We start from the raw sequence: 26,569 nt of genomic DNA on the forward strand, positions 1-26,569 counted from the left end.
GCTAACCCACTGTTCCTAGGCCGTCATTGAAAATAAGAATTTGTTCTTAACTGACTTGCCTAGTTATATAAATGTAAAGTAAAATAAAAATACTAATTCCATCATAAAAAGCAGACAGTTGGTGCAGATAAACAAGAAAAAGACATGACACAGAGAAAAACAAAGAGACAGAAAATAAGAGAGAGGTCAGAATAGGGCGTAGTCAGAGAGACAAGTATAAAAGACAGACACTGACTACTATGATGACTACCACAGACCTTTGCAGTTCTGCAGGTTGAACAGGGGCATGTGCATGATGGTGGGCTCTTCAGGGCGTCGCCCCTTGAAAACGTAGCAGTCCTGAGGACGGTCTTTCTCATCCCTCACACTCTCCTTCACCGGGGGAAAGGGGACCTTCTGCTGAAGTGCATACTTTTTGGCACTAAACACCGTCTGTGAGGAGCAGGATCAGTAGTATGGTTATGTCAATGTCCTTCTCCTAACCAGCCTCTAGTCCCTAGGCACTACTTCCAAGTCACAACTACCTACTTCCTAGTCATTATTCTGTAGCCCCTAGTCCCTAGTTCCTACTCCCTAGGTCAGGGGTGTCTCTCATTCCATGGCTGGCTGAGTGGCTGCGGGTTTTAGTTTTTCCTTTCAATTAAGACCTCAACAACAAGGTGAGGGGAGTTCCTTACTGATTAGTACCTTCATTTATCAATCAAGTACAAGGGTGGAGCGAAAACCCGCAGACACAGCCCTCCGTGGAATGAGTTTGACATGTGCCCTAGGCCCTACTTCCTAGTCACTACATCCTAGCCCATACTCCCTAGAGAGAGAGCAAGAGAAGGGAGAGAGAGGACAGCAACACAATTAGACCAAATCATGAAAAAACAAAAAGATAATTACTTGACACATTGGAAAGAATTAATACAAAAACAGAGCAAACTAGAATGCTATTTGGCCCTAAACAGAGAGTACACAGTGGCAGACCCAAACTTAAGGAAAGCTTTGACTATGTACAGACTCAATGAGCATAGTCTTGCTATTGAGAAAGGCCACCGTAGGCAGACCTGGCTCTCAAGAGAAGACAGGCTATGTGCACACTGCCTACAAAATTAGGTGGAAACTGAGCAACACTTCCTTACCTCCTGCCAAATGTATGACCATATTAGAGACACATATTTCCCTCAGATTACACAGATCCACAAATAATTCAAAACAAACCGATTTTGATAAACTCCCATATCTACTGGGTGAAATACCACAGTGTGCCATCACAGCAGCAAGATGTGTGACCTGTTGCCACAGAAAAAGGGCAACCAGTGAAGAACAAACACCATTGTAAATACAACACACATTTATGTTTTTTCCCTTTTGTACTTTAACCATTTGCACATTCTTACAACACTGGATATAGACATAATGACATTTGTAATGTCTTTATTCTTTTGGAATTTCTGTGAGTGTAAGGTTAACTGTTAATTTGTATTGTTTATTTCACTTTTGTATATTATCTACTTTACTTGCTTTGGCAATGTTAACATATATTTCTCATGCCAATAAAGCCCCTTGAATTGAATTGAGAGGGGCACTACTATCTAGGCACGTCATGTTCTTCTGAAAGGCTTGAATAGGAATAAGCAGTGTGTGTGTGTTTGCCTCAAAGGGGTCTCCCTCGCTGAAGTCCAAGGAGATGATGAGGTCGACGTCCCTGGATGGGCGCAGGACGGGGGGGGTAGGGAGAATTAATCTTTAACCCAGCATCTACCAGGTGAATCTTCTCTTTGGACGCCATGCTGCTCGGAACGTTAGTATCTGGGGAGATAGAGAAAGGATGGGGGTAGAGAGAGAGGGAGCGTAGAGAGGGTAGAGAGACGGACAGCGAGGGGGTAGAGAGAGAGGGGATACAGAGAGAGGGGGGTAGAGAGAAATGGGGGGTGTAGAGAGAGAGAGGGATTCGAGAGATAGGGGGAGCGAGAGAAGTAGAGACGGGGGTAGAGAGAGAAAGAGAGAACCAACCAAGAAAGTTGATATTTTGGAGGGAAACATAAGATCCTGGCTATTACTGATACTAGTTATGCTATCATTTTTTTATTTTTTTATTTCACCTTTATTTAACCAGGTAGGCAAGTTGAGAACATGTTCTCATTTACAATTGCGACCTGGCCAAGATAAAGCAAAGCAGTTTGACACATACAACAACACAGAGTTACACATGGAGTAAAACAAAACATACAGTCAATAATACAGTAGAAAAAATAAGTCTATATACAATGTGAGCAAATGATGTGAGATAAGGGGGGTAAAGGCAAAAAAGGCCATGGTGGCGAAGTACATACAATATAGCAAGTAAAACACAGGAATGGAAGAAAGTGCAAAGTAGAAATAGAAATAATGGGGTGCAAAGGAGCAAAATAAATAAATACAGTAGGGGAAGAGGTAGTTGTTTGGGCTAAATTATAGATGGGCTATGTACAGGTGCAGTGATCTGTAATCTTATGCTATCACATTAGGAAGAGGTCTGATGTTACTGTACCTTGGATCTTGAAGAGGAAGTTGGACGTGGTTCCCCATTCCCATGTTTGGACCAAAGGGAAAATGTTCTGTACAATCCACAACCCTTGGGGAGACACACACACCAATTTAAAATAATTCATATCAACTGGTCAAAAATAATCTCAGTGATGGAGTATACAGTCTGTTCTATATCCTTCCTTTACTGGAATACATACATACACACACACACCTTCCATAGTAATCATACTGGATAGAAAGGTAATGAAAAAAACATTACCATCAATGATCCAGCAGTTTGTTATTGACACCTTATCCTTCATTCCCGTTGTCACCATATACTTTGATTCATCTGCAGAGGCTAAAACAAGAAAGATTCCCTCATGGTCTGGCATGTAACACATGGTTTGAAAAAGCACGTGATAAAAATGAAGCTTCGGACGTCATTGATTTCATACTTTTGATAAAGTAATACACGCATTGGCACACTGCTTCAAAGTTAGCTGCTTAGAGACTTCGACACATGCCTCAGAGCTCCAGTATCAAACCTAACATCACTAGTTAAGGTTAGGCATTAACTTTGAGTGGTTAGGGTTAGGCATTAACTTTGAGGGGTTAGGATTAGGCATTAACTTTGAGAGGTTAGGATTAGGACTAGGCATTAACTTTGAGGGGTTAGGATTAGGCATTAACTTTGAGGGGTTAGGATTAGGCATTAATTTGGAGTGGCTTGGATAAGGGTAAGTTATCAGTGGAAGGTACTATCAAAAATGTGCATTAGCAACAAGAATTAGCAAACAAAAACACTTACAGTGAGGGAAAAAAGTGTTTGATCCCCTGCTGATTTTGTACGCTTGCCCACTGACAAAGTGATCAGTCTATAATTTTAATGGTAGGTTTATTTGAACAGTGAGAGACAGAAAAACAAAACAAAAATCCAGAAAAAAACGCATGTCAAAAATGTTATAAATTGATTTGCATTTTAATGAGGGAAATAAGTATTTGACCCCCTCTCAATCAGAAAGATTTCTGGCTCCCAGGTGTCTTTTATACAGGTAACGAGCTGAGATTAGGAGCACACTCTTAAAGGGAGTGGATAGAAAGGTAATAGAAAGGTAAAGGTAAGTACATACTGGATAGAAAGGTAAAGGTACGTTTTTTTATTGAACTGCATTGTTGGTTAGGGGGTTGTAAGTAAGCATTTCACGGTAAAGTCTACACTTGTTGTATTCGGCGCATGTGGCAAATAAAGTTTGATTTAATGAAAAAAAACCATTACCATCGGGGACCCGGTAGATTGCCATTGACACGTTGTCCGATGTTCTCATCGACTCCGCATACATCTCTTCATCTGCAGAGAATAAGACAAATATTACCTTATGGTCTGGCAGGTAACACACAGTTTGAAAAAGCTCATGATAAAAATGAAGCTTCGGACGTCATTGATTTCATACTTTTGATAAAGTAATACACGCATCGGCACACTGCTTCAAAGTTAGCTGCTCAGAGACCTCGACACATGCCTCTGAGCTCCAGTATCAAACCTAACATCACTAGTTAAGGTTAGGTATTAACTTTGAGTGGTTAGGGTTAGGCATTAACTTTGAGGGGTTAGGATTAGGCATTAACTTTGAGGGGTTAGGATTAGGCATTAACTTTGAGGGGTTAGGATTAGGCATTAACTTTGAGGGGTTAGGATTAGGATTAGGCATTAATTTGGAGTGGCTTGGATAAGGGTAAGTTATCAGTGGAAGGTACTGTCAAAAATGTGCATTAGCAACAAGAATTAGCAAACAAAAACACTTACAGTGAGGGAAAAAAGTATTTGATCCCCTGCTGATTTTGTACGCTTGCCCACTGACAAAGTGATCAGTCTATAATTTTAATGGTAGGTTTATTTGAACAGTGAGAGACAGAAAAACAAAACAAAAATCCAGAAAAAAACACATGTCAAAAATGTTATAAATTGATTTGCATTTTAATGAGGGAAATAAGTATTTACACTTTAACCAGTTTTGTAAAAATTGACCCGAAACTGATTTGAACTCCTGACGCCAACCCCAATCTACCACCTTGCAAGCCAATCTTCCATATGTATCCCTTTACCGGTTGTTATTGTCTGATACGTGCGTACGCACACACTTAGCCAGTAACCACTATCGCGTACAGCAGGAACACGTATCCTATAAGTGACTGGGTGGCTGGACATGATGCTGAACCACAGGGGGCTGGTGACGGGAGAAATCGGATCATGGGTTCACTGTAATGGATGGAACGGAATGAGAAATCGTACCAAAAACCTGTTTTGGTATGTGTTTGATACCGTTCCTCATGCCATTCCCAAGCATTACAATAAGCCGTCCTCTGAGTTCTCCCTCCACCAGCCTCCCCTATTGGAGCTGTACTAGATACAGATGTCCACTGTTTATAACTACCTAGTACCATATACTCTCTTACACTAAGACCATATTACCACATAACCATACTGCATTTTACATCCAGGTCCCCAAACCTTCTGTAAAAAACTCAGCTCCAAGGTATCAGCTCAGTGAACTAACAGGGTCTTGAGTCATGAAGCCAAAGTCAAGTAATAGAAGTGGTACTGTGGAAGCTAGTGTTACCTGAGCAGGTGCAGGGTCTAATGCCTCTAAGAATAAAAGTACTACATAGTGTTACCTGAGCAGGTGCAGGGTCTAATGCCTCTAAGAATAAAAGTACTACATAGTGTTACCTGAGCAGGTGCAGGGTCTAATGCCTCTAAGAATAAAAGTACTACATAGTTTTACCTGAGCAGGTGTAGGGTCTAATGCCTCTAAGAATAAAAGTACTACATAGTGTTACCTGAGCAGGTGCAGGGTCTAATGCCTCTAAGAATAAAAGTACTACATAGTGTTACCTGAGCAGTGCAGGTCTAATGCCTCTAAGAATAAAAGTACTACATAGTGTTACCTGAGCAGGTGTAGGGTCTAATGCCTCTAAGAATAAAAGTACTACATAGTGTTACCTGAGCAGGTGTAGGGTCTAATGCCTCTAAGAATAAAAGTACTACATAGTGTTACCTGAGCAGGTGTAGGGTCTAATGCCTCTAAGAATAAAAGTACTACATAGTGTTACCTGAGCAGGTGTAGGGTCTAATGCCTCTAAGAATAAAGTACTACATAGTGTTACCTGAGCAGGTGCAGGGTCTAATGCCTCTAAGAATAAAAGTACTACATAGTGTTACCTGAGCAGGTGCAGGGTCTAATGTCTCTAAGAATAAAAGTACTACATAGTGTTACCTGAGCAGGTGCAGGGTCTAATGCCTCTAAGAATAAAAGTACTACCTACCTATAAAGGGTTCTTCAGTTGTCTCTGTGGGAGAACCCTTTGAATATCAATTTTAGGTTTCATGTAGAAGATTTTCCACGAACCCTTTTAAGTTCCATGTAGAACCTTTTCCACAGAAGGTTATAAATGGAACCTAATGGGGTTCGACAGTACATGGAACCCATAAAGGTTAAAGCGTTCTCCCACGCGGACAACCAAAGAATCCTTTTGGAACCTTGTTTATCTCAGAGTGCAGGCTGTAGTTCAATGGTTTAACCTAGTGTTGGAGTAATATAATGCCATTGTTACCGTTGCAGGTGCAGCGCTGGTCCTTCCAGTCTTTTGCCCAGCTGTCTGAGGTGAGGATGAGCTCCAGACTGACTGTCTCTATGAACTCCTTTCTCTCCACCAGGCTGGTTCTCTTCCACCTCTCAGAGTCCATGTTCCACAGCATCTCATCCTTACTGCTCACATGACCTAAAGTCATTATGCACATAGTTTGTGATAATGGTGTCTTTTTGTGTGTGTGTGTATATATGTGCATTTGTGTGTGTGTGTGTGTGTGTGTGTGTGTCACCTTTCAGTAGCTGTCCCAGTGTGGTGATGACTTCCCTTGTCTTCAGTGGATCTGGGTCCTCAGCGTACTTGATCAGCTCAGACACACACCTCACCACTTGGGAGGGCACACACTCACACACCTTTACCTCCCTCTCTCTCACTAAGTTCGACTCCCTCCTGTCATTCCCTGCAGAACAAAACAGGTTGGTCAAGTGTAGAAGAGGTGATTTGGAACCACGCCCTCTTCTCATGATGAGCTAACCCTGCCCGAGACATGTAAATCTCAAGTTCCACCCTCGGACCTTGAGGATGTCCTCCTGGCCTATTCCATTCCACCCATTACAATGAGCCTGACCTTCTATAGCCCCTCCCACCAGCCTCCTCTGGTCAATTTACCTCCCCACACCGGCTGGAATGAGGTTTTAACCAATCAGCATTCAGGATTAGACCCACCCGTTGAATAATGTCTAGTATTGTCCTGTAGTTTGTCTGCTATTGTCCTGTAGTTTATTGTCTATTATACAACGGGTGGGTCTAATCCTGAATGCTGATTGGTTAAAACCAGTTTCCAGCCGGTGTCGATTCCACGGCTAAATCTATGACATTAAAATAGCTATTTACTCTGTTCCATCTGACTACGCAATCCACTGTCTCATCAGCCCAGCCAGGCAATTTATAAACTTGATCTCTACTATAAAAAGCATGTTGACATAATCTCACATTTAATTTAGACTAACATTTCGTTTTCAACAGCAGAGATTTGTATAAACATTGCTGTCTATCTCTGACATTTGCAACATTGTTTCAATTTACCAATTCGATCTCCAGCTGCCCCATAGTAATGAACGAGTATACAAAGAAATATCAATTGAAAACAGGTCAAACGAAACAAAGTGCAACTAGTTTGCAGTCTTTTCAGCTTCAGTATGAAGTGATTTTGTTAGCTGTCTTGTTGGATAGCTCCTCTGAACAACAGTGGCCTTGACAAGTGAACAAATTTCTATGCCATGCGAAATCACGCATCATTAGCCCACTGTTATGGATGTACCCAAATAATGTCACCAGAAAACAGCTTAATTAAACAAATCCAAATGCGGCTACATTGCTGTTATTCTGGCTTTTTGCCATGACTGTAATTAGCCGTAGTTGGCTAGCTAGCAAACAAGGGATAAGAACGTCCAAAACTTAGGTCCTTCCACAGCCTCATAGAGGATCTAGATAATTTTTCTAACCTCTCTGGATTACAACCAAATTGTGATAACTGTACTATATTACGTATTGGATCACTAAAAAATACTAGTTTTACATTACCATGTAGTTTACCAATAAAATGGTCTGACGGTGATGTGGATATACTCTGTATAAATATCCCGAAAGAAAGAAATTATCTCATACCAATAATTTTAATAGAAAGTTAGCAAAAATAGATAAGATCTTGCTACCATGGAAAGGTAAATACCTTTCTATTTGTGGAAAAACCACCCTGATTAACTCTTTAGTCATATCCCAGTTTACCTATTTGCTTATGGTCTTGCCTACACCTAGCCAACAGTTTTGAAATTATATGAGAAAAAAAATATAGAATTTTATTTGGAACGGCAAGCCAGACAACATTAAACAGGTCAATTTATATAATGAATATGAATTTGGAGGGCAGAAGTGATTAAATATTAAAGCATTAGACCTCGCACTAAAGGCTTCAGTCATACAAAAGTTATACTTAAATCCAAACTGGTTCTCTAGCAAATTAGTAAGAATGTCTCACCCTATATTCAAAAAAAGGCCTTTTTCCCTTTATTCAGGTTAACCTCTCACTTTCAGTTATTTGAAAATATTGCTATTTTTCAATCAATTTTTTTAATTTTTATTTCACCTTTATTTAACCAGGTAAGCTAGTTGAGAACAAGTTCTCATTTACAACTGCGACCTGGCCAAGATAATGCAAAGCTGTGTGACAGAAACAACAACACAGAGTTACACACAAGTGTACAGTGTGTGCAAATGGCATGAGGAGGTGTAATGAAAATGTTATGATTAAAGGTTTGACTAAATGATTTCACCCTGAAAATGTATAACCGAGTGATTATAAGATGAAGGTACTAATGTGTGTGTGTAGGAAAAGTTTAAGCTTAAGGATTTAGCAATGTAAGCAAGACATTCAAGGAAAAAGGGGAACTGTTAACAGACAGCAGACAACTTGTGACCACTGTGAAACTAATAACAGGAAGAAGGTCTCCCCACCCAGGGAGGGGAGAAACCTTTAGGCTTGCAGTAGATTATGTAACATGGGGCAGGATATGATAAGCAATGTATGTGATGGAGAAGACTTGTAAATAAGCATTGACAGTGTTAAAGATGGAAGAGGAGGCATCTGTAAGGGGTATGACATATGATATGACCAAATGTTAGGTATAAAAGGCTGTGTACATTGTATGATATTCAGAGCTCTCGTGAATAAACTTGGTTGATTATTGTAGGCTGGGCCTCCGTCTGTGTCATTTAACCAGAACCTTACAAACTCTGGGGTGCAGACTGAGTAGTTTAATTGAAGTTCAGTTTATGAACATTGGGAACAAAATTCTCATAACAGGAGGTAAGGCAATAAATAGGCCATAGTAGCAGAGTAATTACAATTTAGCAGATTAACACTGCAGTGATAGATGAGCAGATGATGATGAGCAAGTAGTGATACTGGTGTGCAAAAGAGCAGTGAAGTAAATAAAACAATATGGGGATGAGGTAGGTAGATTGGGTGGGTTATTTACAGATGGACTATGTACAGCTGCAGCGATCGGTTAGCTGCTGAGATAGCTGATGTTTAAAGTTAGTGAGGGAAATGTAAGTCTCCAGCTTCAGCCATTTTTGCAATTGGTTCCAGTCACTGGCAGCAGAGAACTGGAAGGAAAGGCGGCCAAATGAGGTGTTGGCTTTGGGGATTACCAGTGAGATATACCTGCTGGAGCGCGTGCTACGGGTGGGTGTTGTTATCGTGACCAGTGAGCTGAGATAAGGCGGAGCTTTACCTAGCATAGACTTATAGATGACCTGGAGCCAGTGGGTCTGGCGACGAATATGTAGCGAGGGCCAGCCGACTAGAGCATACAGGTCACAGTGGTGGGTGGTATATGGGGCTTTGGTAACAAGACGGATGGCACTGGGATAGACTTTATCCAATTTGCTAAGTAGAGTATTGGAAGTCGGATAGTCAGTTTTCCTATCAGTAGGATAGTCAGTTTTACTAGGGCAAGTTTGGCGGCGTGAGTGAAGGAGGCTTTGCTGCGAAATAGAAAGCCGATTCTAGATTTGATTTTGGATTGGAGATGTTTGATATGAGTCTGGAAGGAGAGTTTACAGTCTATATACAATCAATCAAATGTATATATAAAGCCCTTTTTACATCAGCCGATGTCACAAAGTGCTGTACAGAAACCGAGCCTAAAACCCCAAACAGCAAGCAATGCAGATGTAGATCCACGGTGACAATGAAGAACTCCCTAGAAAGGAAGAAACCCAGGAAGAAACCTAGAGAGGAACCAGGCTCTGAGGGGTGTCCAGTCCCCTTCTGGCTGTGCCAGGTGGAGATTCTAACAATAATCTTGGTTGGTTGCAATTTAAATGTAATGTTTAAATCCACCAGAAAAGACAAAACAAATAATACACCAGATATTGTGGTTAAACTGAAATATACTAATTGATTAAAAAAAACATTTAAAAAAAATAAAAAAATAAAGTATCATCTTTGTAGATGATATCATCAATACGAGTGGAGTGATGTCATACATGCAGCTAACAAAAACATATGGAAATGTCTGCTCTACCCAAAATTACAACCAACTAATTGCAGCATTACCGCAAAAATAGAAGGAACTTTTTTTAAACTGTATTTAACTAGGCAAGTTAATAACCTGTTATGGCTAGGGGGCAGTATTTTCACGGCTGGATAAAAAACGTACCCGATTTAATCTGATTATTAGTCCTGCCCAGAAACTGGAATATGCATATAATTATTAGCTTTGGAGAGAAAACACTCCAAAGTTTCTGAAACTGTTTGAATGGTGTCTGTGAGTATAACAGAACTCCTATGGCAGGCAAAAACCTGAGATGCTTCTGTTCAGGAAGTACCCTGTCTGAACATTTCTTGCCCTTCTTTATTATCTCTATCGTTTACAAAGGATCTCTGCTCTTACGTGACAATTCACACGTCTCCAATGAGGTCTCATAGCCCGGGAAAAACAGGAATGACGTAATTCAAAGCCCTGGCTGAAGCACAGGAAGGCAAAAGCTAAGTGGTCACTCAATGGTCTAAGCCTTAGGCGCGTGACACGCCCCGCCCCCGGCTTTCGGTTTTTTTCCTCAGTTTACAGACAGGCAGATTCCCGGTCGGATATTATCGCTTCTCTACGAGATAAATTGCATAAATATTGGTTTTAAACAGCGGTTGACATGCTTCGAAGTACGGTAATGGAATATTTAGAAATTTTTTGTCATATTTTGCGTCATGCTCGTGGCCGAGATTTAGCGTTGGGATAGTGTCTAGAACGCACGAACAAAACGTCGCTGTTTGGATATAACGATGGATTATTGGGACCAAACCTACATTTGTTATTGAAGTAGAAGTCCTGGCAGTGTATTCTGATGAGAACAAGCAAGGTAAGAACATTTTTCTTATAGGAAATGTGATTTGGTGAAGGCTAAACTTGCAGGGTGTCTAAATAGCTAGCCCTGTAACGCCGGGCCTATGTACTTACATTATTGCAAAATGTGCTTCATCCGAAAAGCTATTTAAAATCGGACATATCGAGTGCATAGAGGAGTTCTGTATCTATAATTCTTAAAATAATTGTTATGCTTTTTTGTGAACGTTTATCGTGAGTAATTTAGTAAAATCACCGGAAGTGTTTCGGTGGGAATGCTAGTTCTGAACGTCACATGCTATGTAAAAAGCTGTTTTTGATATAAATATGAACTTGATTGAACAGACATGTGTGTATTGTATAACACAATGTCCTAGGTGTGTCATCTGATGAAGATCATCAAAGGTTAGTGCTGCATTTAGATATGGTTTGGGTTTATGTGACATGATATGCTAGCTTGAAAAATGGCTGTGTGATTATTTCTGGCTGGGTACTCTGCTGACATAATCTAATGTTTTGCTTTCGCTGTAAAGCCTTTTGAAATCGGACAGTTTGGTTAGATAAAGGAGAGTCTTGTCTCTTTAAATAGCTGTAAAATAGTCATATGTTTGAAAAGTGTAAGTTTTCGGATTTAGAGGAGTTTGAATTTCGCGCCCCCGCCCATCATTGGATATTGGAGCAATCGTTCCGCTAGCGGAACGTGTAGATGTAAGAGGTTTTAAGAACAAATTCTTATTCACAATGACAGCCAAACCCAGACGATGCTGGGCCAATTGTGTGCCGCCCTATGAAACTCCCAATCACGGCCTGATTGGGATACATCATGGAATCGAAACCAGGGTCTATAGTGTCTCCTCTAGCACTGAGAGTGCAGTGCCTTGGACTGCCTGCGCCACTCAGGAACCCATAATTGGCTAAAGAAAATTGTGATAAATAAAAAAGTATACCAGTTTTCATTTAAGGACCAAAACATTGACAGCCGTGCCATATAGATTGCAAAATAGTTGGGAAGAGATTTCTGACGTACCGATTCCATGGCACATGGTTTTTGAACTGATACGCAAAATGATGCGGATTCAAAACTTTTCAATTTCAATTATTATACAAATTCTTGCAAACCAATAGAATGTTGTTTATATGGGGGATACAACCTTCCCAGCACTGCAGATTTTGCTGTGAAGAGGAGGAATCATTAGATCATTGTTTTGGTACTGTCCCATACGGCCATAAGCCCAGGAATAGCTGAAGAATTGCAATATTTACCTGGATCTGACCCTGCAGATGACAGTACTGGGGGATCTGAAAAGTCATAGTCAATTGATCAATAATATAATAATACTTTTAGCAAAAATGTTTATTTTCAATTTACAATCTGTAAAAACAATGAGAATAGAAAGGTTCAGAACTTTTGTGAAAGTAGAAAAATATATTGTCAAATAGAAATCCAATATGGATGTGTTAAGAGATGGGTGGAAGGGGTTAAATGGAGCTGAAGGTTGGAACTAATAACAACAAGATAACTAATGTAAACATACAGTGCCCGTAAAATGTATACAGGTTAAGAACTTTTTGAAAAAGCACAATTTGAAAGATATGGCAAATGGAAATCAAACCGGATGGACATCAGAAATAGATGGAAGAGGTTGGGAGTAGAGGAGGGACAGGAGTAACATATATGTACATATAACTATTGTAAAATAGACTGTGTCCATAAATGTATATAGTAGTATAAACTGGAAATACAGGCCTAAGAATGGTTGTTCACTAGTTGCTCCAATTGGGGGAGGGGTGGTAGGGTTGGAGGGTAATAAAGGAAATGTATATATTTTTTTAAAGGTACAGTTTGAAGTCGGAAGTTTACATACACCTTAGCCAAATACATTTAAACTCAGTTTTTTCACAATTCCTGACATTTAATCCTAGTTAAAAATGCCCTGTTTTAGGTCAGTTAGGATCACCACTTTATTTTAAGAATGTGAAATGTCAGAATAATAGTAGAGAGAATTACTTATTTCAGATTTTATTTATTTCATCACATTCCCAGTGGGTCAGAAGTGTACATACACTCAATTAGTATTTGGAAGCATTCCCTTTAAATTGTTTAACTTGTGTCAAACATGTCGGGTAGCCTTCCACAAGCTTCCCACAATAAGTTGGGTGAAATTTGGGCCCATTCCTCCTGACAGAGCTGGTGTAACTGAGTCAGGTTTGTAGGCCTCCTTGCTCGCACACGCTTTTTCAGTTCTGCCCACAAATTTTCGATGGGATTGAGGTCAGGGCTTTGTCATGGCCACTCCAATACCTTGACTTTGTTGTCCTTAAGCCATTTTGCCACAACTTTTGGAAGTATGTTTTGGGTCATTGTTCATTTGGAAGACCCATTTGCGACCAAGCTTTAACTTCCTGACTGATGTCTTGAGATGCTGCCTCAATATATCCACATAATTTTCCTTCCCTCATGCCATCTATTTTGTGAAGTGCACCAGTCCCTCCTGCAGCAAAGCACCCCCCACAACATGATGCTGCCACCCCTGTGCTTCACGGTTGGGATGGTGTTTTTCGGCTAACAAGCCTCCCCCTTTTTTCCTCCAAAACATAACGATGGTCATTATGGCCAAACAGTTTTATTTTGTTTTCATCAGACCAGAGGACATTCTTCTCCAAAAGTACGATCTTTGCCCCCATGTGCAGTTGCAAACTGTAGTCTGGCTTTTTGATGGTGGTTTTGGAGCAGTGGCTTCTTCCTTGCTGAGCAGCCTTTCAGGTTATGCGATATAGGACTTGTTTTACTGTGGATATGGATACTTCTGTACTTGTTTCCTCCAGCATCTTCACAAGGTCCTTTGCTGTTGTTCTGGGATTGATTTGCACTTTTCGCACCAAAGTACGTTCATCTCTAGGAGAGAGAACCTGTCTCCTTCCTGAGCGGTATGACGGCTGCGTGGTCCCATGGTGTTTATACTGCATATTATTGTTTGTACAGATGAACGTGGTACCTTCAGGTGTTCGGAAATTGCTCCCCAGGATGAACCAGACTTGTGGAAGTCTACAAAAAAAAATTCTGAGGTCTTGGCTGATTTCTTTTGATTTTCCCATTATGTCAAGCAAGAGGCAATGAGTTTGAAGGTAGGCCTTGAAATACATCCACAGGTACACCTCCAATTGACTCCAAATTATGTCAATTAGCCTATCAGAAGTTTCTAAAGCCATGACATAATTTTCTGGGAATTTTCCAAGCTGTTTAAAGGCACAGTCAACTTAGTGTATGTAAACTTCTGACCCACTGGAATTGTGATACAGTGAATATAAGTCAAATAATCTGTCTATAAACAGTTGTTGGAAAAGTACCTTGTGTAATGCAGAAAGTAGATGTTCTAACCAACTTGCCAAAACTATAGTTTATTAACAAGAAATTTGTGGAGTGATTGAAAAAGGAGTTTATGACTCAACCTAAGTGTATGTAAACTTCCGACTTCAACTGTATGTGTGTATATATATTTGCCAAAAAATATATGGGAGTTTGGAAGTGATGAAGACATTTACATTGATGGAAGCTATAATCTATCTGCAAAATTAATGCTGATCACAGCCAATATGGCAAAAGAACATTTAGAACAAACGACTGGGTCTCGTCCATAGATAAAGAAACAAAAAGACTGAACGGCTGGGTCGCGTCTCTAACAACTTAACCGGCCGGCCGGCTTGGGTAGCAACCCTAGATTTGTGTTGCGACTATATCTTGTGGAAGGATGAAATAGTATTAATAAATATATCAAAATAATGTTTTTAATAAAAATATGTCAATCATTATTTGAATATGTAGCTACCCCATTGTATAAAAGTGATTATGCCCTCGAAGCCGGTGCTTGGAGGATATATTGGCACAGTTTGCTGACCTCGGCTTTGTCTCGAGCCTAACAACTCCCGTGCCAAAATATCCTCAAACACCGGCTTCACTGGCATTATCACTTAAGTATTGTCCTTTATTTAACTAGGCAAGTCAGTTAAGAACAAATTCTCATTATCAATGACAGCCTAGGAACAGCGGGTTAACTTACAATGGGCTCATTCATCCCCCTCCTCTCCTCTGTAACTATTCCCCAGGTCGTTGCTGTAAATGATAACGTGTTCACAGTGAACTTACCTGGTAAAATAACGGAAAAATAAAATAAAAAATGACCTTGTCAGCTCGGGGATTTGATCTTGCAACCTTTTGGTTACAAGTCCAACACTCTAATCACTAGGCTACCTGCCCCAAAGTAGTGTCTAGTAGTGTCCTGTAGTTTATGGTCTAGTAGTGTCCTGTAGTTATGTCTAGTAGTTTATGGTCTAGTAGTGTCCTGTAGTTTATGGTCTAGTAGTGTCCTGTAGTTTATGGTCTAGTAGTGTCCTGTAGTTTATGGTCTAGTAGTGTCCTGTAGTTTATGGTCTAGTAGTGTCCTGTAGTTTATGGTCTAGTAGTGTCCTGTAGTTTGTCTACTATTGTTTTGGAGTATTGTTTTACATTTTTTTGTGTTTCTTTTTGATTGAAGGTGATCTCTTGTTGTTGTTGTTTCTTTGTGTGTCTGTACTGTGTCTGTTCCTGGGTTGCAGGCTAACTAGCATGCTGTACTGTAACTTACCTCCAAATAAGCTCCAGATCTTTTTTACCACATAAGCATTGTTCACCTGCTTGTCTACAATGGCACTCCCACAGATACCTGCCCAGCAACAACAAACAAACAACAATAAATTGATGTGTGAGTGTGTGTGTGTGTGTGCACGTTTGCATGTGTGTCTATGCGTTCTCCACCTTGCAGCAGAACCATGTCCATTTCCTTCATATTCTCTCTCAGAGTCCCGCCTTCAAACTGGCTCCCAAGACAGGAAGTGGGGACGAAAGCGCCAATCCGGAGAAGCCGCTCTCATAGGGGGTCATCTCAAACCAACACCCCTACAGAAAGTTGGTAAATTACAGAAATGTACACTCATTGGCTTTGTCTGACTCAGAAGTTCTGAATTTCCAAGTTTGCATAACCCTGCATAAGTCACCTTTAGTGTCATCCTGTCTGTGGCAGTCCAAGTTCTATGGCGCTGTAGATGGGGTAGGGTTGGTGATGTGAGCATCTTCCAGAGAGACAGCGAGTGTGCATCTGATACAGAGAGAGAACAAGGGGGAAGAGATGGGGAGTGGAGAGATGGGCGGTGGAGAGGCAGGGAAAGATGGTGGGAGGGGGAAGAGAGACAACGGTGGTGAAGAGATGATGGGGGGGATACAGAGGCAGACCACACACACATACACACACTGGGCAGACAAACAAATACACACACCACACACACACAACACAACACTGGCAAACAGACAGATAGACACACCAAACAAACGTACACAAACGCAACACACACACACATACTGGCAAATAGACAGACAGACAGACACAGAAACACACACACAATCATACACTGACCTCTTTCATGAAATAGGAGGCAGTGAAGGCGCCCCAGAAGTCAGTGAGGTTGAGTTGACCTGGTTTTGTTCCTTCCTCAATTTCAGCCAGTCCACAGCTTTGCTCAAGCCCACTGTAGGACCCTTCAGCTTCTTATCACCTCATCACAACGTTATTCAGCGACCAATCTGGATCACTGTACAGGGATGACATGCACCTGTGTGTGTGTGTGTGTGTGTGTGTGTGTGTGGTGTCAGTGATTGGGTGAGTGATTTAGAGGGAGGGAGAGAGAGAGAGACAAATAATTTGTTTTAGGTCACTCAAATGAACTTCCTGCTAATAATAGTAAATAAGTGTGTGTGTGTGTGTACCAGGTGGTGCTGACCCCACACATGTAGGAGGATGCCTGCAGGTTGTCCTGTTCCAGCTGAAACAGAGATCCCAGCATGCCCACTGCTGCCCTCTCTCCTCCACCTGACCCCAGCAACGCTATGTTAGGAACATCCTCCTGAGAGATGGGGAGAGAGAGACAGACAGACACAAAGAGAGAGACAGAGAAAGAAAGAAATGAATAAAGAACAAAAAAGGGATCAAATCTAGAGACATTCTCATCAGTGTCCCATCATATTTTAAATAAGAAAGAAGGGGGGTTGGGCTAACAACAGGCAGCTGGAGACATGGGAGTGGGGAGGGGGCTCCATATGTAGTTGGCTGTGGAGACAGGGAGGAGTTAGAGAAAGACCATGTGTACCAGAGAGGGTGATCGATAGAGAAGACAGGACTACCCACCAGTTCACAGTCGAAACCCTGACCTTTCAGCCACTTCTTAATCAGAGTCTTCCTCAACGTCACGTATGTTCTCTCTTCATCATTGATGGAGTGAGACAGACGCACAGTCTGACAGAATGAACGAGAGACAGAAAAAAGTTTGTGTACAGGATATTATTTCATAATGATACAGTTTGGTTTAATTGAGCCATAACATTTATAAAGTAACATGGCATTTCAATTGAAAGTTATTTTAAGATAATTAAACATAATTCTGACAGCTTATACTCTTACTTTGTCAGAAAAATATATTGTATTCCTTAATTCTGGATGCATATTCATAGCTATGTATTACAGTACAGTGTGGTATGTTGCAGACTAATGTCATCCTCATATTCTGAGTTTCTTATGAGTACAGTATACAGTGCCAGTCAAAGGTTTGGACACACCTACTCATTCAAGGGTTTGTACTATTTTTTGTACTATTTTCTACATTGTAGAATAATAGTGAAGACATCAAAACTATGAAATAACACATATGGAATCATGTAGTTACCAAAAAAGTGTTAAACAAATCAAATTATATTTTAGATTCTTCAAGGTAGCCACCCTTTGGCTTGATGACAGCTTTGCACACTCTTGGCATTCTCTCAACCAACTTCACCTGGAATGTTTTTCCAACAGTCTTGAAGGAGTTCCCACATATGCTGAACACTTATTGGCTGCTTTTCCTTCACTCTGCGGTCCAACTCATCCCAAACCATCTCGAGTGGGTTGAGGTCGGGTGGTTGTGGAGGCCCGGTTATCTGATGCAGCACTCCATCACTCTCCTTCTTGGTCAAATAGCCTTTACACACCTGGAGGTGTGTTGGGTCATTGTCCTGTTGAAAAACAAATGATTGTCCCACTCAGCACAAACCAGATGGGATGGCGTATCGCTGCAGAATGCTGTGGTGGCCATGCTTGTTAAGTGTGTCTTGAATTCTAAATACATCACAGACAGTGTCACCAGGAAAGCACCCCCACACAATCACAACTCCTCCTCCATGCTTCACGGTGGGAACCACACATGCGGAGATCATCCGTCTCACAAAGACACTGAGGTTGGAACCATCCTCATCAAACCAAAGGACAGATTTCTACTGGTCTAATGTCCATTGCTTGTGTTTCTTGGCCCAAACAAGTCTCATCTTCTTATTGGTGTCCTTTAGTAGTGGCTTCTTTGCAGCAATTCGACCATGAAGGCCTGAATCACGCAGACTCCTCTGAACAGTTGATGTTGAGATGTGTCTGTTCTTTGAACTCCGTGAAGCATTTATTTGGGCTGCAATCTGAGGTGCAGTTAACTCTAAGGAACTTATCCTCTGCAGCAGAGGTAGCTCTGGGTCTTCCTTTCCTTTGGCAGTCCTCGTGAGAGCCAGTTTCATCATTGCGCTTGATGGTTTTTGCGACTGCACTAGAAGAAACTTTCAAAGTTCTTGACATTTTCCGGATTGACTGACCTTCATGTCTTAAAGTAATGATGGACTGTCATTTCTCTTTGCTTATTTGAGCTGTTCTTGGCATAATATGGACTTGGTCTTTGACCAAATAGGGCTATCTTCTGTATACCACCCCTACCTTCTCACAACACAACTGATTGGCTCAAATGCATTAAGAAGGAAAGAAATTCCACAAATTAACTTTTAACAAGACACACTGTTAATTGAAATTCATTTCAGGTTATTACCTCATGAAGCTGGTTGAGAGAATGCCAAGAGTGTGTGAAGCTGTTGTCATGACGTTGCCCTGGGGGGTGGGGGGGTAGGTTTATGACTCCCATAAATACCTTTCCCCTTTTTCCTCTCTCTACTCTACTGATGTGACTAATGAAAATCCCTTGGTTAACACAGAGATTCTGGGGACATCAAAAGGTGGGAAATGGAACCATATTTCGGTAATCCAACCAGTTGAAAATTTGTGTTGGTACTTAATGAATATGATGTCAGAATCAGTTTGGCATCTGAGACATTCTTACAGTTTATGTCATCCTATCATTAGTATCTTGGAATATCTACACATTATAGTTATCCGATTCACATGGAATTGTTGTGCAATTTAAATGTTTAAATATGAAACTATTTGTGAAAAGATGAAATGTAATTTTAGCTTCCAAATGAGAGAATTGGGTTTTCATGAGTGAACTATGCTCAACTCAGTGGCCCGCCCAAGTGGAAGAGACATTGGTTATAAACTATGAAACACGCCCTTCTGTCCCCTCCTATATAAAGCTCTTGACGAAAATGTAACTTCCTGTTCCGAGAACGACGGTCCCCACGTTGAAATGGCTCAGATAATAACCTAATGAAATTAGCATCGAATTTTAACGTGAAGATGACGATATACACGCCGAAAGGATGAATTTCGACTATATCAGCCAGAATATAGCATGAGTTAAAAGTATGGCAAACTTGGTATGGAAACACAGGAAGCGGCGCAGGTCCTAATCCAGGCACTTGTTCATCTCCCGTATGGATTACTGCAACTCGCTGTTGGCGGGGCTCCCTGCCTGTGCCATTAAACCCCTACAACTCATCCAGAAGCCGCCAGCCCGTCTGGTGTTCAACCATCCCAAGTTCTCTCACGTCACCCTCTCCTCCGCACACTCCACTGCTTCCAGTTGAAGCTCGCATCTGCTACAAGACCATGTGCTTGCCTACGGAGCTGTGAGGGGAACGTCAGCACCTCCGTACCTTCATGCTCTGATCAGGCCCTACACCCAAACAAGGGCACTGCGTTCATCCACCTCTGGCCTGCTGGCCCCCTACCTCTGCGGAAGCACAGTTCCTTGCTCAGCCCAGTCAAAACTGTTCGCTGCTCTGGCACGCCAATGGTGGAAACAAGCTCCCTCACGACGCCAGGACAGGAGTCACATCACCACCTTCCGTAGACACCTGAAACCCCACCTCTTTAAGGGAATACGTGGATAGGATATAGTAATCCTCTAACCCCCCCCCCCAAAAAAAAGATATAGATGTACTATTGTAAAGTGGTTGTTCCACTGGATATCATCAGGTGAATGCACCAATTTGTAAGTCGCTCTGGATAAGAGCGTCTGCTAAATGACATAATATAAATGTAAATGGTATGAACTTTGAACTCTTATTCACTCCAGAAGTGATACCCTCCTAGCCGTTGAGTTAGCAGCAGTCGCTAAACGTGGGATAGGAGAGGACGGACAGAGTTTCCAGTACTACCACGCTCCAGTTCACCACTAAACATTCTTCAGAGATCCATAAAGGACAAACCGCCTTCCATCGATGACCAATCTACCGAAGCGCAGCTCAGAGTAAATATTTATTGCATTCTCCTTTTTCAAATGGGTGGTAATTTACAATGCATAAGTACTGTATTTACGATAGCATAGCTCTTCTCCCTTTGTTACTCAGTCTTCCCCGCTCTTTCACTCAAACCCAACCCCCTTTCCTTTGTGTAACCAGCCATCATGTCAGCTCCGTCCACTAGGGACGTTTCTTTATGACATAATTTGTAATCAATGTATGTTCCATTCGGTATATGTAATTCTGTGTGATTACTTAGGCATTTAGTAAATAAATAATTAAACCCAATTTTGTATTGCTGGTTCAACTTGTTAGCCAGGGTTTCGTGAAGATAACCAAGAATTTACCACTTCAGATGAGACTAAACAAGGGTGACAATTAAATATTGAGTGCTACTGATGTAAAAGATTACTAGGTCTTTAAGAGTGTTTTCAGGAGATAACAGCACTATAAACATTCTTTCATGGTTGCCCTGACTTTCTAGTTAATTATCTATCTGATTAGCTTAATCAGGTAATATTAATTACAGAGAAATATTTTATAGAATAGCATGTCATATCACTTAATCCTGCATAGCCAAAGACACAACACTGTCATCAAAGTAAAGGGTGGCTACTTTGAAGAATCTTAAATTTAAAATATATTTGATTTGTTTAAGACTTTTTTAGTTACTACATGATTCCATATGTGTTATTTCATAGTTTAGATGTCTTCACTATTATTCTACAATGTAGAAAATAGGAAAAATAAAGAAAAACCCTGGAATGTGTAGGTGTGTCCAAACTTTTGACTGGTACTGTACATAAACGTACTGAAGTAAGCTTCCTTTCATTGTGATACAATTTGGTGAACTTCATATTGACAGCAACAGAAAAGGGCTTTATTCATATATATTTTAGCGATATCCACTATGCAGTAGCATACCATTTCAATAAGAAGGTATTTTTATAGTATTGTGGAGTTTCTTTCAGACACATGTCCTATTCTATATTGTGAAGATGAGTTTCTTACCTTAAGAGTATCTTTTGGTTGCAACATTGCTCTTGTTGAATTCATTTACACAGATCCTTTAAACACAAACCAATCCCTTTGTTATTATCCATGTCAAAGGGTCAGAAAACTCTTGATAACATGTTATATAAATGAATAACATTACTGTGATAGTCAATTACTCAAGGACATAGTACTCAGTTGAAACCCAAAGACACTCTAATATATATTTTCTATGTCCTAAACACATCTATCAATGTGACTTCAACACTAGAAGCCAAAGACTCTAGACTGATTTGAATAAAGGTCACCTGCATCATTCTATTACACAACAATCAATCCCATTAATTTATATTGCACTTTTTACAAAGACAGATTGTCACAAAGGGCTTTACAACATATCATATATATATATATATATATATATGATATTATACTATTTTCTTGATTATTATTATATATTTATCAAGAAAATAGTAAAACAACACACAAATGCTACATGCAGTGTTTAGACAGAGAGTTTTACCAGAGATGTATAGTGTAGTACAGCAGACTAGTCCAATCTTAATCTTCACCTCCAGTTGATCTCTTGATCTCTACACTCTAGTCCCATCCTCTGTCATCTTATATAGGCCCAGTCTCACTCACACACACACACACACACACACACACACACACACACACGCTGGGAGTGACAGATACTGGGATAATATGCAGGAGACACCTAACTGTTGCTCAGGAACACATAATTAGTGACACTTCCTTGTGGAACTGGAGTGGTAGGATTTTTGGGGGATGATTTTCTTATACTGAACATAACCAGTAGGCCGACACCTATAACCATTTTATTTTCGCTACTACCATGTCACTTCATATTTTTTTTTTCAACGTCACTCAAGCCTCAGTGTCACTCAGCCTTCCTGATGTACAGTTGAAGTCGGAAGTTTACATACACTTAGGTTGGAGTCATTAAAACTCGTTTTTCACTCCACAAATTTCTTGTCAACAAACTATAGTTTTGGGAAGTCGGTTAGGACATGTACTTTGTGCATGACACAAGTAATTTTTCCAACAATTGTTTACAGACAGATTATTTCACTTATAATTCACTGTATCACAATTCCAGTGGGTCAGAAGTTTACATACACTAAGTTGACTGTGCCTTTAAACAGTTTGGAACATTCCAGAAAATGTAATTGCTTTAGAAGCTTCTGATAAGCTAATTGACATCATTTGAGTCACTTGGAGGTGTACCTATGGATGTATTTCAAGGTCTACCTTCAAACTCAGTGCATCTTTGCTTGTCATCATGGGGAAATCAAAAGAAATCAGCCAAGACCTCAGAAAAAAAATGTAGACCTCCACAAGTCTGGTTCATCTTTGGGAGCAATTTCCAAATGCCTGAAAGTACCACGTTCATCTGTACAAACAATAGTATGCAAGTATAAACACCATGGGACCACGCAGCCGTCATACCGCTCAGGAAGGGACACGTTCTGTCTCCTAGACTTGAATGTACTTTGGTGCGAAAAGTGCAAATCAATCCCAGAACAACAGCAAAGGACCTTGTGAAGATGCTGGAGGAAACAGGTACAAAAGTATCTATATCCACAGTAAAACGAGTCTTCTATCGACATAACCTGAAAGGCCGCTCAGCAAGGAAGAAGCCACTGCTCCAAACCGTCATAAAAAAGCCAGACTACGGTTTGCAACTGCACATGGGGACAAAGATTGTGCTTTTGGAGAAATGTCCTCTGGTCTGATGAAACAAAAATAAAACTGTTTGGCCATGATGACCTCGTTATGTTTGGAGGAAAAAGGGGGAGGTTTGCAAACTGAAGAACAACATCCCAACTGAGAAGCACGGGGGTGGCAGCATCATGTTGTGGGGGTGCTTTGCTGCAGGACGGACTGGTGCACTTCACAAAATAGATGGCATCATGAGGGAGGGAAAATTGTGTGGAAATATTGAAGCAACATATATCAAGACATCAGTCAGGAAGTCAAAGCTTGGTCGCAAATGGTTCTTCCAAATGAACAATGACCCCAAGCATGCTTCCAAAGTTGTGGCAAGATGGCTTAAGGACAACAAAGTCAAGGTGTTGAGTGGCCATCACAAAGCCCTGACCTCAATCCTATAGAAAATTTGTGGGCAGAACTGAAAAAGCGTGTGCGAGCAAGGAGGCCTACAAACCTGACTCAGTTACACCAGCTCTGTCAGGAGGAATGTGCAAAATTCACCCAATTTATTGTGGGATGCTTGTGGAAGGCTACCCAAAATGTTTGACCCAAGTTAAACAATTTAAAGGCAATGCTACCAAATACTAATTGAGTGTATGTAAACTTCTGACCCACTGGGAATGTGATGAAAGAAATAAAAGCTGAAACAAATCATTCTCTCTACTATTATTCTGACATTTCACATTCTTTAAGGTACTGTTGAAGTCGGACGTTTACATGCACCTTAGCCAAATACATTTAAACTCAGTTTTTCACAATTCCTGACATTTAATCCTAGTAAATGTAAACTTCCGACTTCCACTGTACCTTAGATGCTGCTACAGTATAGACATTATTTGCCCTGACTGGTATGCAAATACTGTGTCTCTGTTTTTTGTCAAGTTGTCATGCTACTTTGTGATATGAGAATATTCTCAATGACTGGGCCACAAACAACAATGTTAACATTGGAGCACATGCAAATAAGACTTGATTTATGTGTGTCAAAAGTCTCATTGTTTTCTAATTGTCTCATTTAATTATGAAGTGATCAGGGGTGAAAGTAGAATGAATTACTTCCCGGTATGGGACCTCTGTGTGCTCGCACTTGTCAAACAATCACTTCAAAGGTCTCCTTTACTAGGCTACCCACACACATTCATCTTTACTAGGCTACCCACACACGTTCACCTTTACTAGGCTACCCACACACGTTCACCTTTACTAGGCTACCCACACACGTTCACCTTTACTAGGCTACCCACACACGTTCACCTTTACTAGGCTACCCACACACGTTCATCTTTACTAGGCTACCCACACACGTTCACCTTTACTAGGCTACCCACACACGTTCACCTTTACTAGGCTACCCACACACGTTCACCTTTACTAGGGCTACCCACACAAGTTCACCTTTACTAGGCTACCCACACACGTTCACCTTTACTAGGCTACCCACACACGTTCACCTTTACTAGGCTACCCACACACGTTCACCTTTACTAGGCTACCCACACACGTTCACCTTTACTAGGCTACCCACACACGTTCACCTTTACTAGGCTACCCACACACGTTCATCTTTACTAGGCTACCCACACACGTTCATCTTTACTAGGCTACCCACACACGTTCACCTTTTACTAGGCTACCCACACACGTTCACCTTTACTAGGCTACCCACACACGTTCACCTTTACTAGGCTACCCACACACGTTCACCTTTACTAGGCTACCCACACACGTTCATCTTTACTAGGCTACCCACACACGTTCATCTTTACTAGGCTACCCGCGCACATTCGTCCACTACCAACATACAGTACATGTATTTCCAGCCTCCAAACAGTGGTGAATGGGAACAGACATCTGTTACACAAAACATCAAAAAGTTAATGACATTTGGTGATTGTCATTAGGCCAGAATTTATGCATCCACTGCTGTCCGCCCACATCTCAGCCGCTCATATCTGCCTTGAAAAAATGTCAATGTTGTCGTCGAACAACATTACATGTTGGAGCGTAGGCTATACCACCAGTTTTCAAGTCCATTCGTTCAATTGTCTGACTGGCGGTTATTATAATGGTTTAATAGCCTACAGTTGTCTTGACATTTTGTTTTCATTATTGTGATAGGATCATGTTTTATCGGTACGGCGCACCCCAACTACTTATTTTGCCGGGATGCCATACCGGACCGTACTGCCTTACTTTCACCCCTGGAAGTGCTATAATTGACCTTTCTGAATGGTCAATGCCATTTATATAACGGTGGGAAGTTAGCTTAATGAAAGTAGCTGATGCGGTTACTAAAACAGCGATACCTCTTGAATGACAGTAGATATTTCTGTTCTGATTTCAGATTTGAATGGTAGACAAGTAGACCAAGATTTAATAACCTATTTTAGAAACACCCACTGTTTTGTTCACTTTCCCAACAAATTAGACTAATACTTGGAGCTTATGATATCTTAGTCTACTTGTCTGCTTTACAAATGAGCAATCAGATAGAGATATATTCTACCAATCAGGAGATACAGCTGTTAAGTATATATTTTATTCAGGTACCTCTCTTTTATTAAACCTTTGTTTCCTCATATCTGTCAGAACATTAACGTTTTAAGAAATACAGATGTATCATTCAAATCAAGTGTTATTTGCATGTGGAAATGTCATGGGATGCATTTGCTCCATTGTTAACATTGTTGTTGGTGGCCCATACTTTCAGGGTATTCACAAATTAAGTGGCTTTAAGCATCCTCGTCATAAGCTTCACAGGCACTGCTGGCTTGCCTGCTTCTACATGCCATCACCCTACATCCTCTATTCCTAAAGATGGTCACTTGAAGCACCATTGTCAAAAGCTCCACAAACCCTGCAGCCTGCTTCAACTTGCCATCACACTGCTTCCTCCATTCCAGAAGAGGGTGGCCTTGAAGCATCATTATCAAACGCCACAAACCCTGCTGCCTGCTTCAACATGCCATCACACTGCTTCCCTCCATTCCAGAAGAGGGTGGCTTGAAGCATCATTATCAAACGCCACAAACCCTGCTGCCTGCTTCAACATGCCATCACACATTCCTGAAGAGGGTGGCTTGAAGCATCATCATCACAAGCCCTGCTGATCCCAACTCTGTTTTACACCACATGGAGTGCAGCCTAGCAGGTACCCCTCCTTTGTTATAAAACCTTAGTTTCTTCATATCTCTCAGAACATTAAAGTATTTAAGACTAAACAGAACCATGTGGGGATCTGGCCTTGAGCTTGGACCCCAAGAGCTGATGCAGCTTTAATTAGTGGTCCTTTCACCATTCTTAGCACATTTTTACTAAACAGTATGTTGTA

General features: G+C 40.9%; 2 protein-coding genes and 1 long non-coding RNA gene across 3 annotated transcripts; all 3 read right to left on the reverse strand.

Moving 5' to 3' along the window:
* Positions 1 to 256: 256 nt before the first annotated feature.
* On the reverse strand, positions 257 to 14,957 carry LOC115194962 (uncharacterized). Its single transcript, XM_029754866.1, has 8 exons — positions 14,891 to 14,957; positions 6,380 to 6,547; positions 6,112 to 6,279; positions 3,776 to 3,847; positions 2,777 to 2,857; positions 2,519 to 2,602; positions 1,642 to 1,797; positions 257 to 432 (listed from the first exon to the last, which is right to left on the reverse strand). The coding sequence occupies exons 1-7, from the start codon at positions 14,955 to 14,957 to the stop codon at positions 1,643 to 1,645; spliced, it is 795 nt and encodes a 264-aa protein (XP_029610726.1). The 3' UTR covers positions 257 to 432; position 1,642.
* Positions 14,958 to 15,636: 679 nt separating this feature from the next.
* LOC115194421 (uncharacterized) lies at positions 15,637 to 15,922 on the reverse strand. The gene is made up of 2 exons (XR_003878358.1): positions 15,787 to 15,922; positions 15,637 to 15,694 (listed from the first exon to the last, which is right to left on the reverse strand). It is a non-coding gene; the product is annotated as an uncharacterized LOC115194421 (long non-coding RNA).
* Positions 15,923 to 16,059: 137 nt separating this feature from the next.
* Positions 16,060 to 22,181, reverse strand: LOC115194963 (cytosolic phospholipase A2-like). The gene is made up of 5 exons (XM_029754867.1): positions 22,025 to 22,181; positions 21,520 to 21,575; positions 17,210 to 17,317; positions 16,813 to 16,928; positions 16,060 to 16,126 (listed from the first exon to the last, which is right to left on the reverse strand). Exons 2-5 carry the CDS (start codon positions 21,562 to 21,564, stop codon positions 16,060 to 16,062), a joined length of 336 nt encoding a protein of 111 aa, XP_029610727.1. The 5' UTR covers positions 21,565 to 21,575; positions 22,025 to 22,181.
* Positions 22,182 to 26,569: the final 4,388 nt, after the last annotated feature.

The sequence above is a fragment of the Salmo trutta genome, chromosome 5, assembly GCF_901001165.1.
Source record: "Salmo trutta chromosome 5, fSalTru1.1, whole genome shotgun sequence".
Lineage (NCBI taxonomy): Eukaryota > Metazoa > Chordata > Actinopteri > Salmoniformes > Salmonidae > Salmo > Salmo trutta.

Bases quoted from the DNA above. Each gene is read 5' to 3' on its own strand.
- LOC115194962 (XM_029754866.1), bottom strand. From the start codon at position 14,957: ATGCCAGTGAAGCCGGTGTTTGAGGATATTTTGGCACGGGAGTTGTTA. The intron at 2,858-3,775 runs GTAATGGTTTTT...TTCTTGTTTTAG, and splicing joins AATCTACCGGGTCCCCGATG to CCTCTGCAGATGAATCAAAG. The intron at 2,603-2,776 runs GTAATGTTTTTT...TGTCTCCCCAAG, and splicing joins AAACTGCTGGATCATTGATG to GGTTGTGGATTGTACAGAAC.
- LOC115194963 (XM_029754867.1), bottom strand. From the start codon at position 21,564: ATGAATTCAACAAGAGCAATGTTGCAACCAAAAGATACTCTTAAG. The intron at 16,929-17,209 runs GTGGGTAGTCCT...CCCATCTCTCAG, and splicing joins AGGGTTTCGACTGTGAACTG to GAGGATGTTCCTAACATAGC. The intron at 16,127-16,812 runs GTGTGGGGTCAG...TCTCTGTATCAG, and splicing joins CTGCAGGCATCCTCCTACAT to ATGCACACTCGCTGTCTCTC.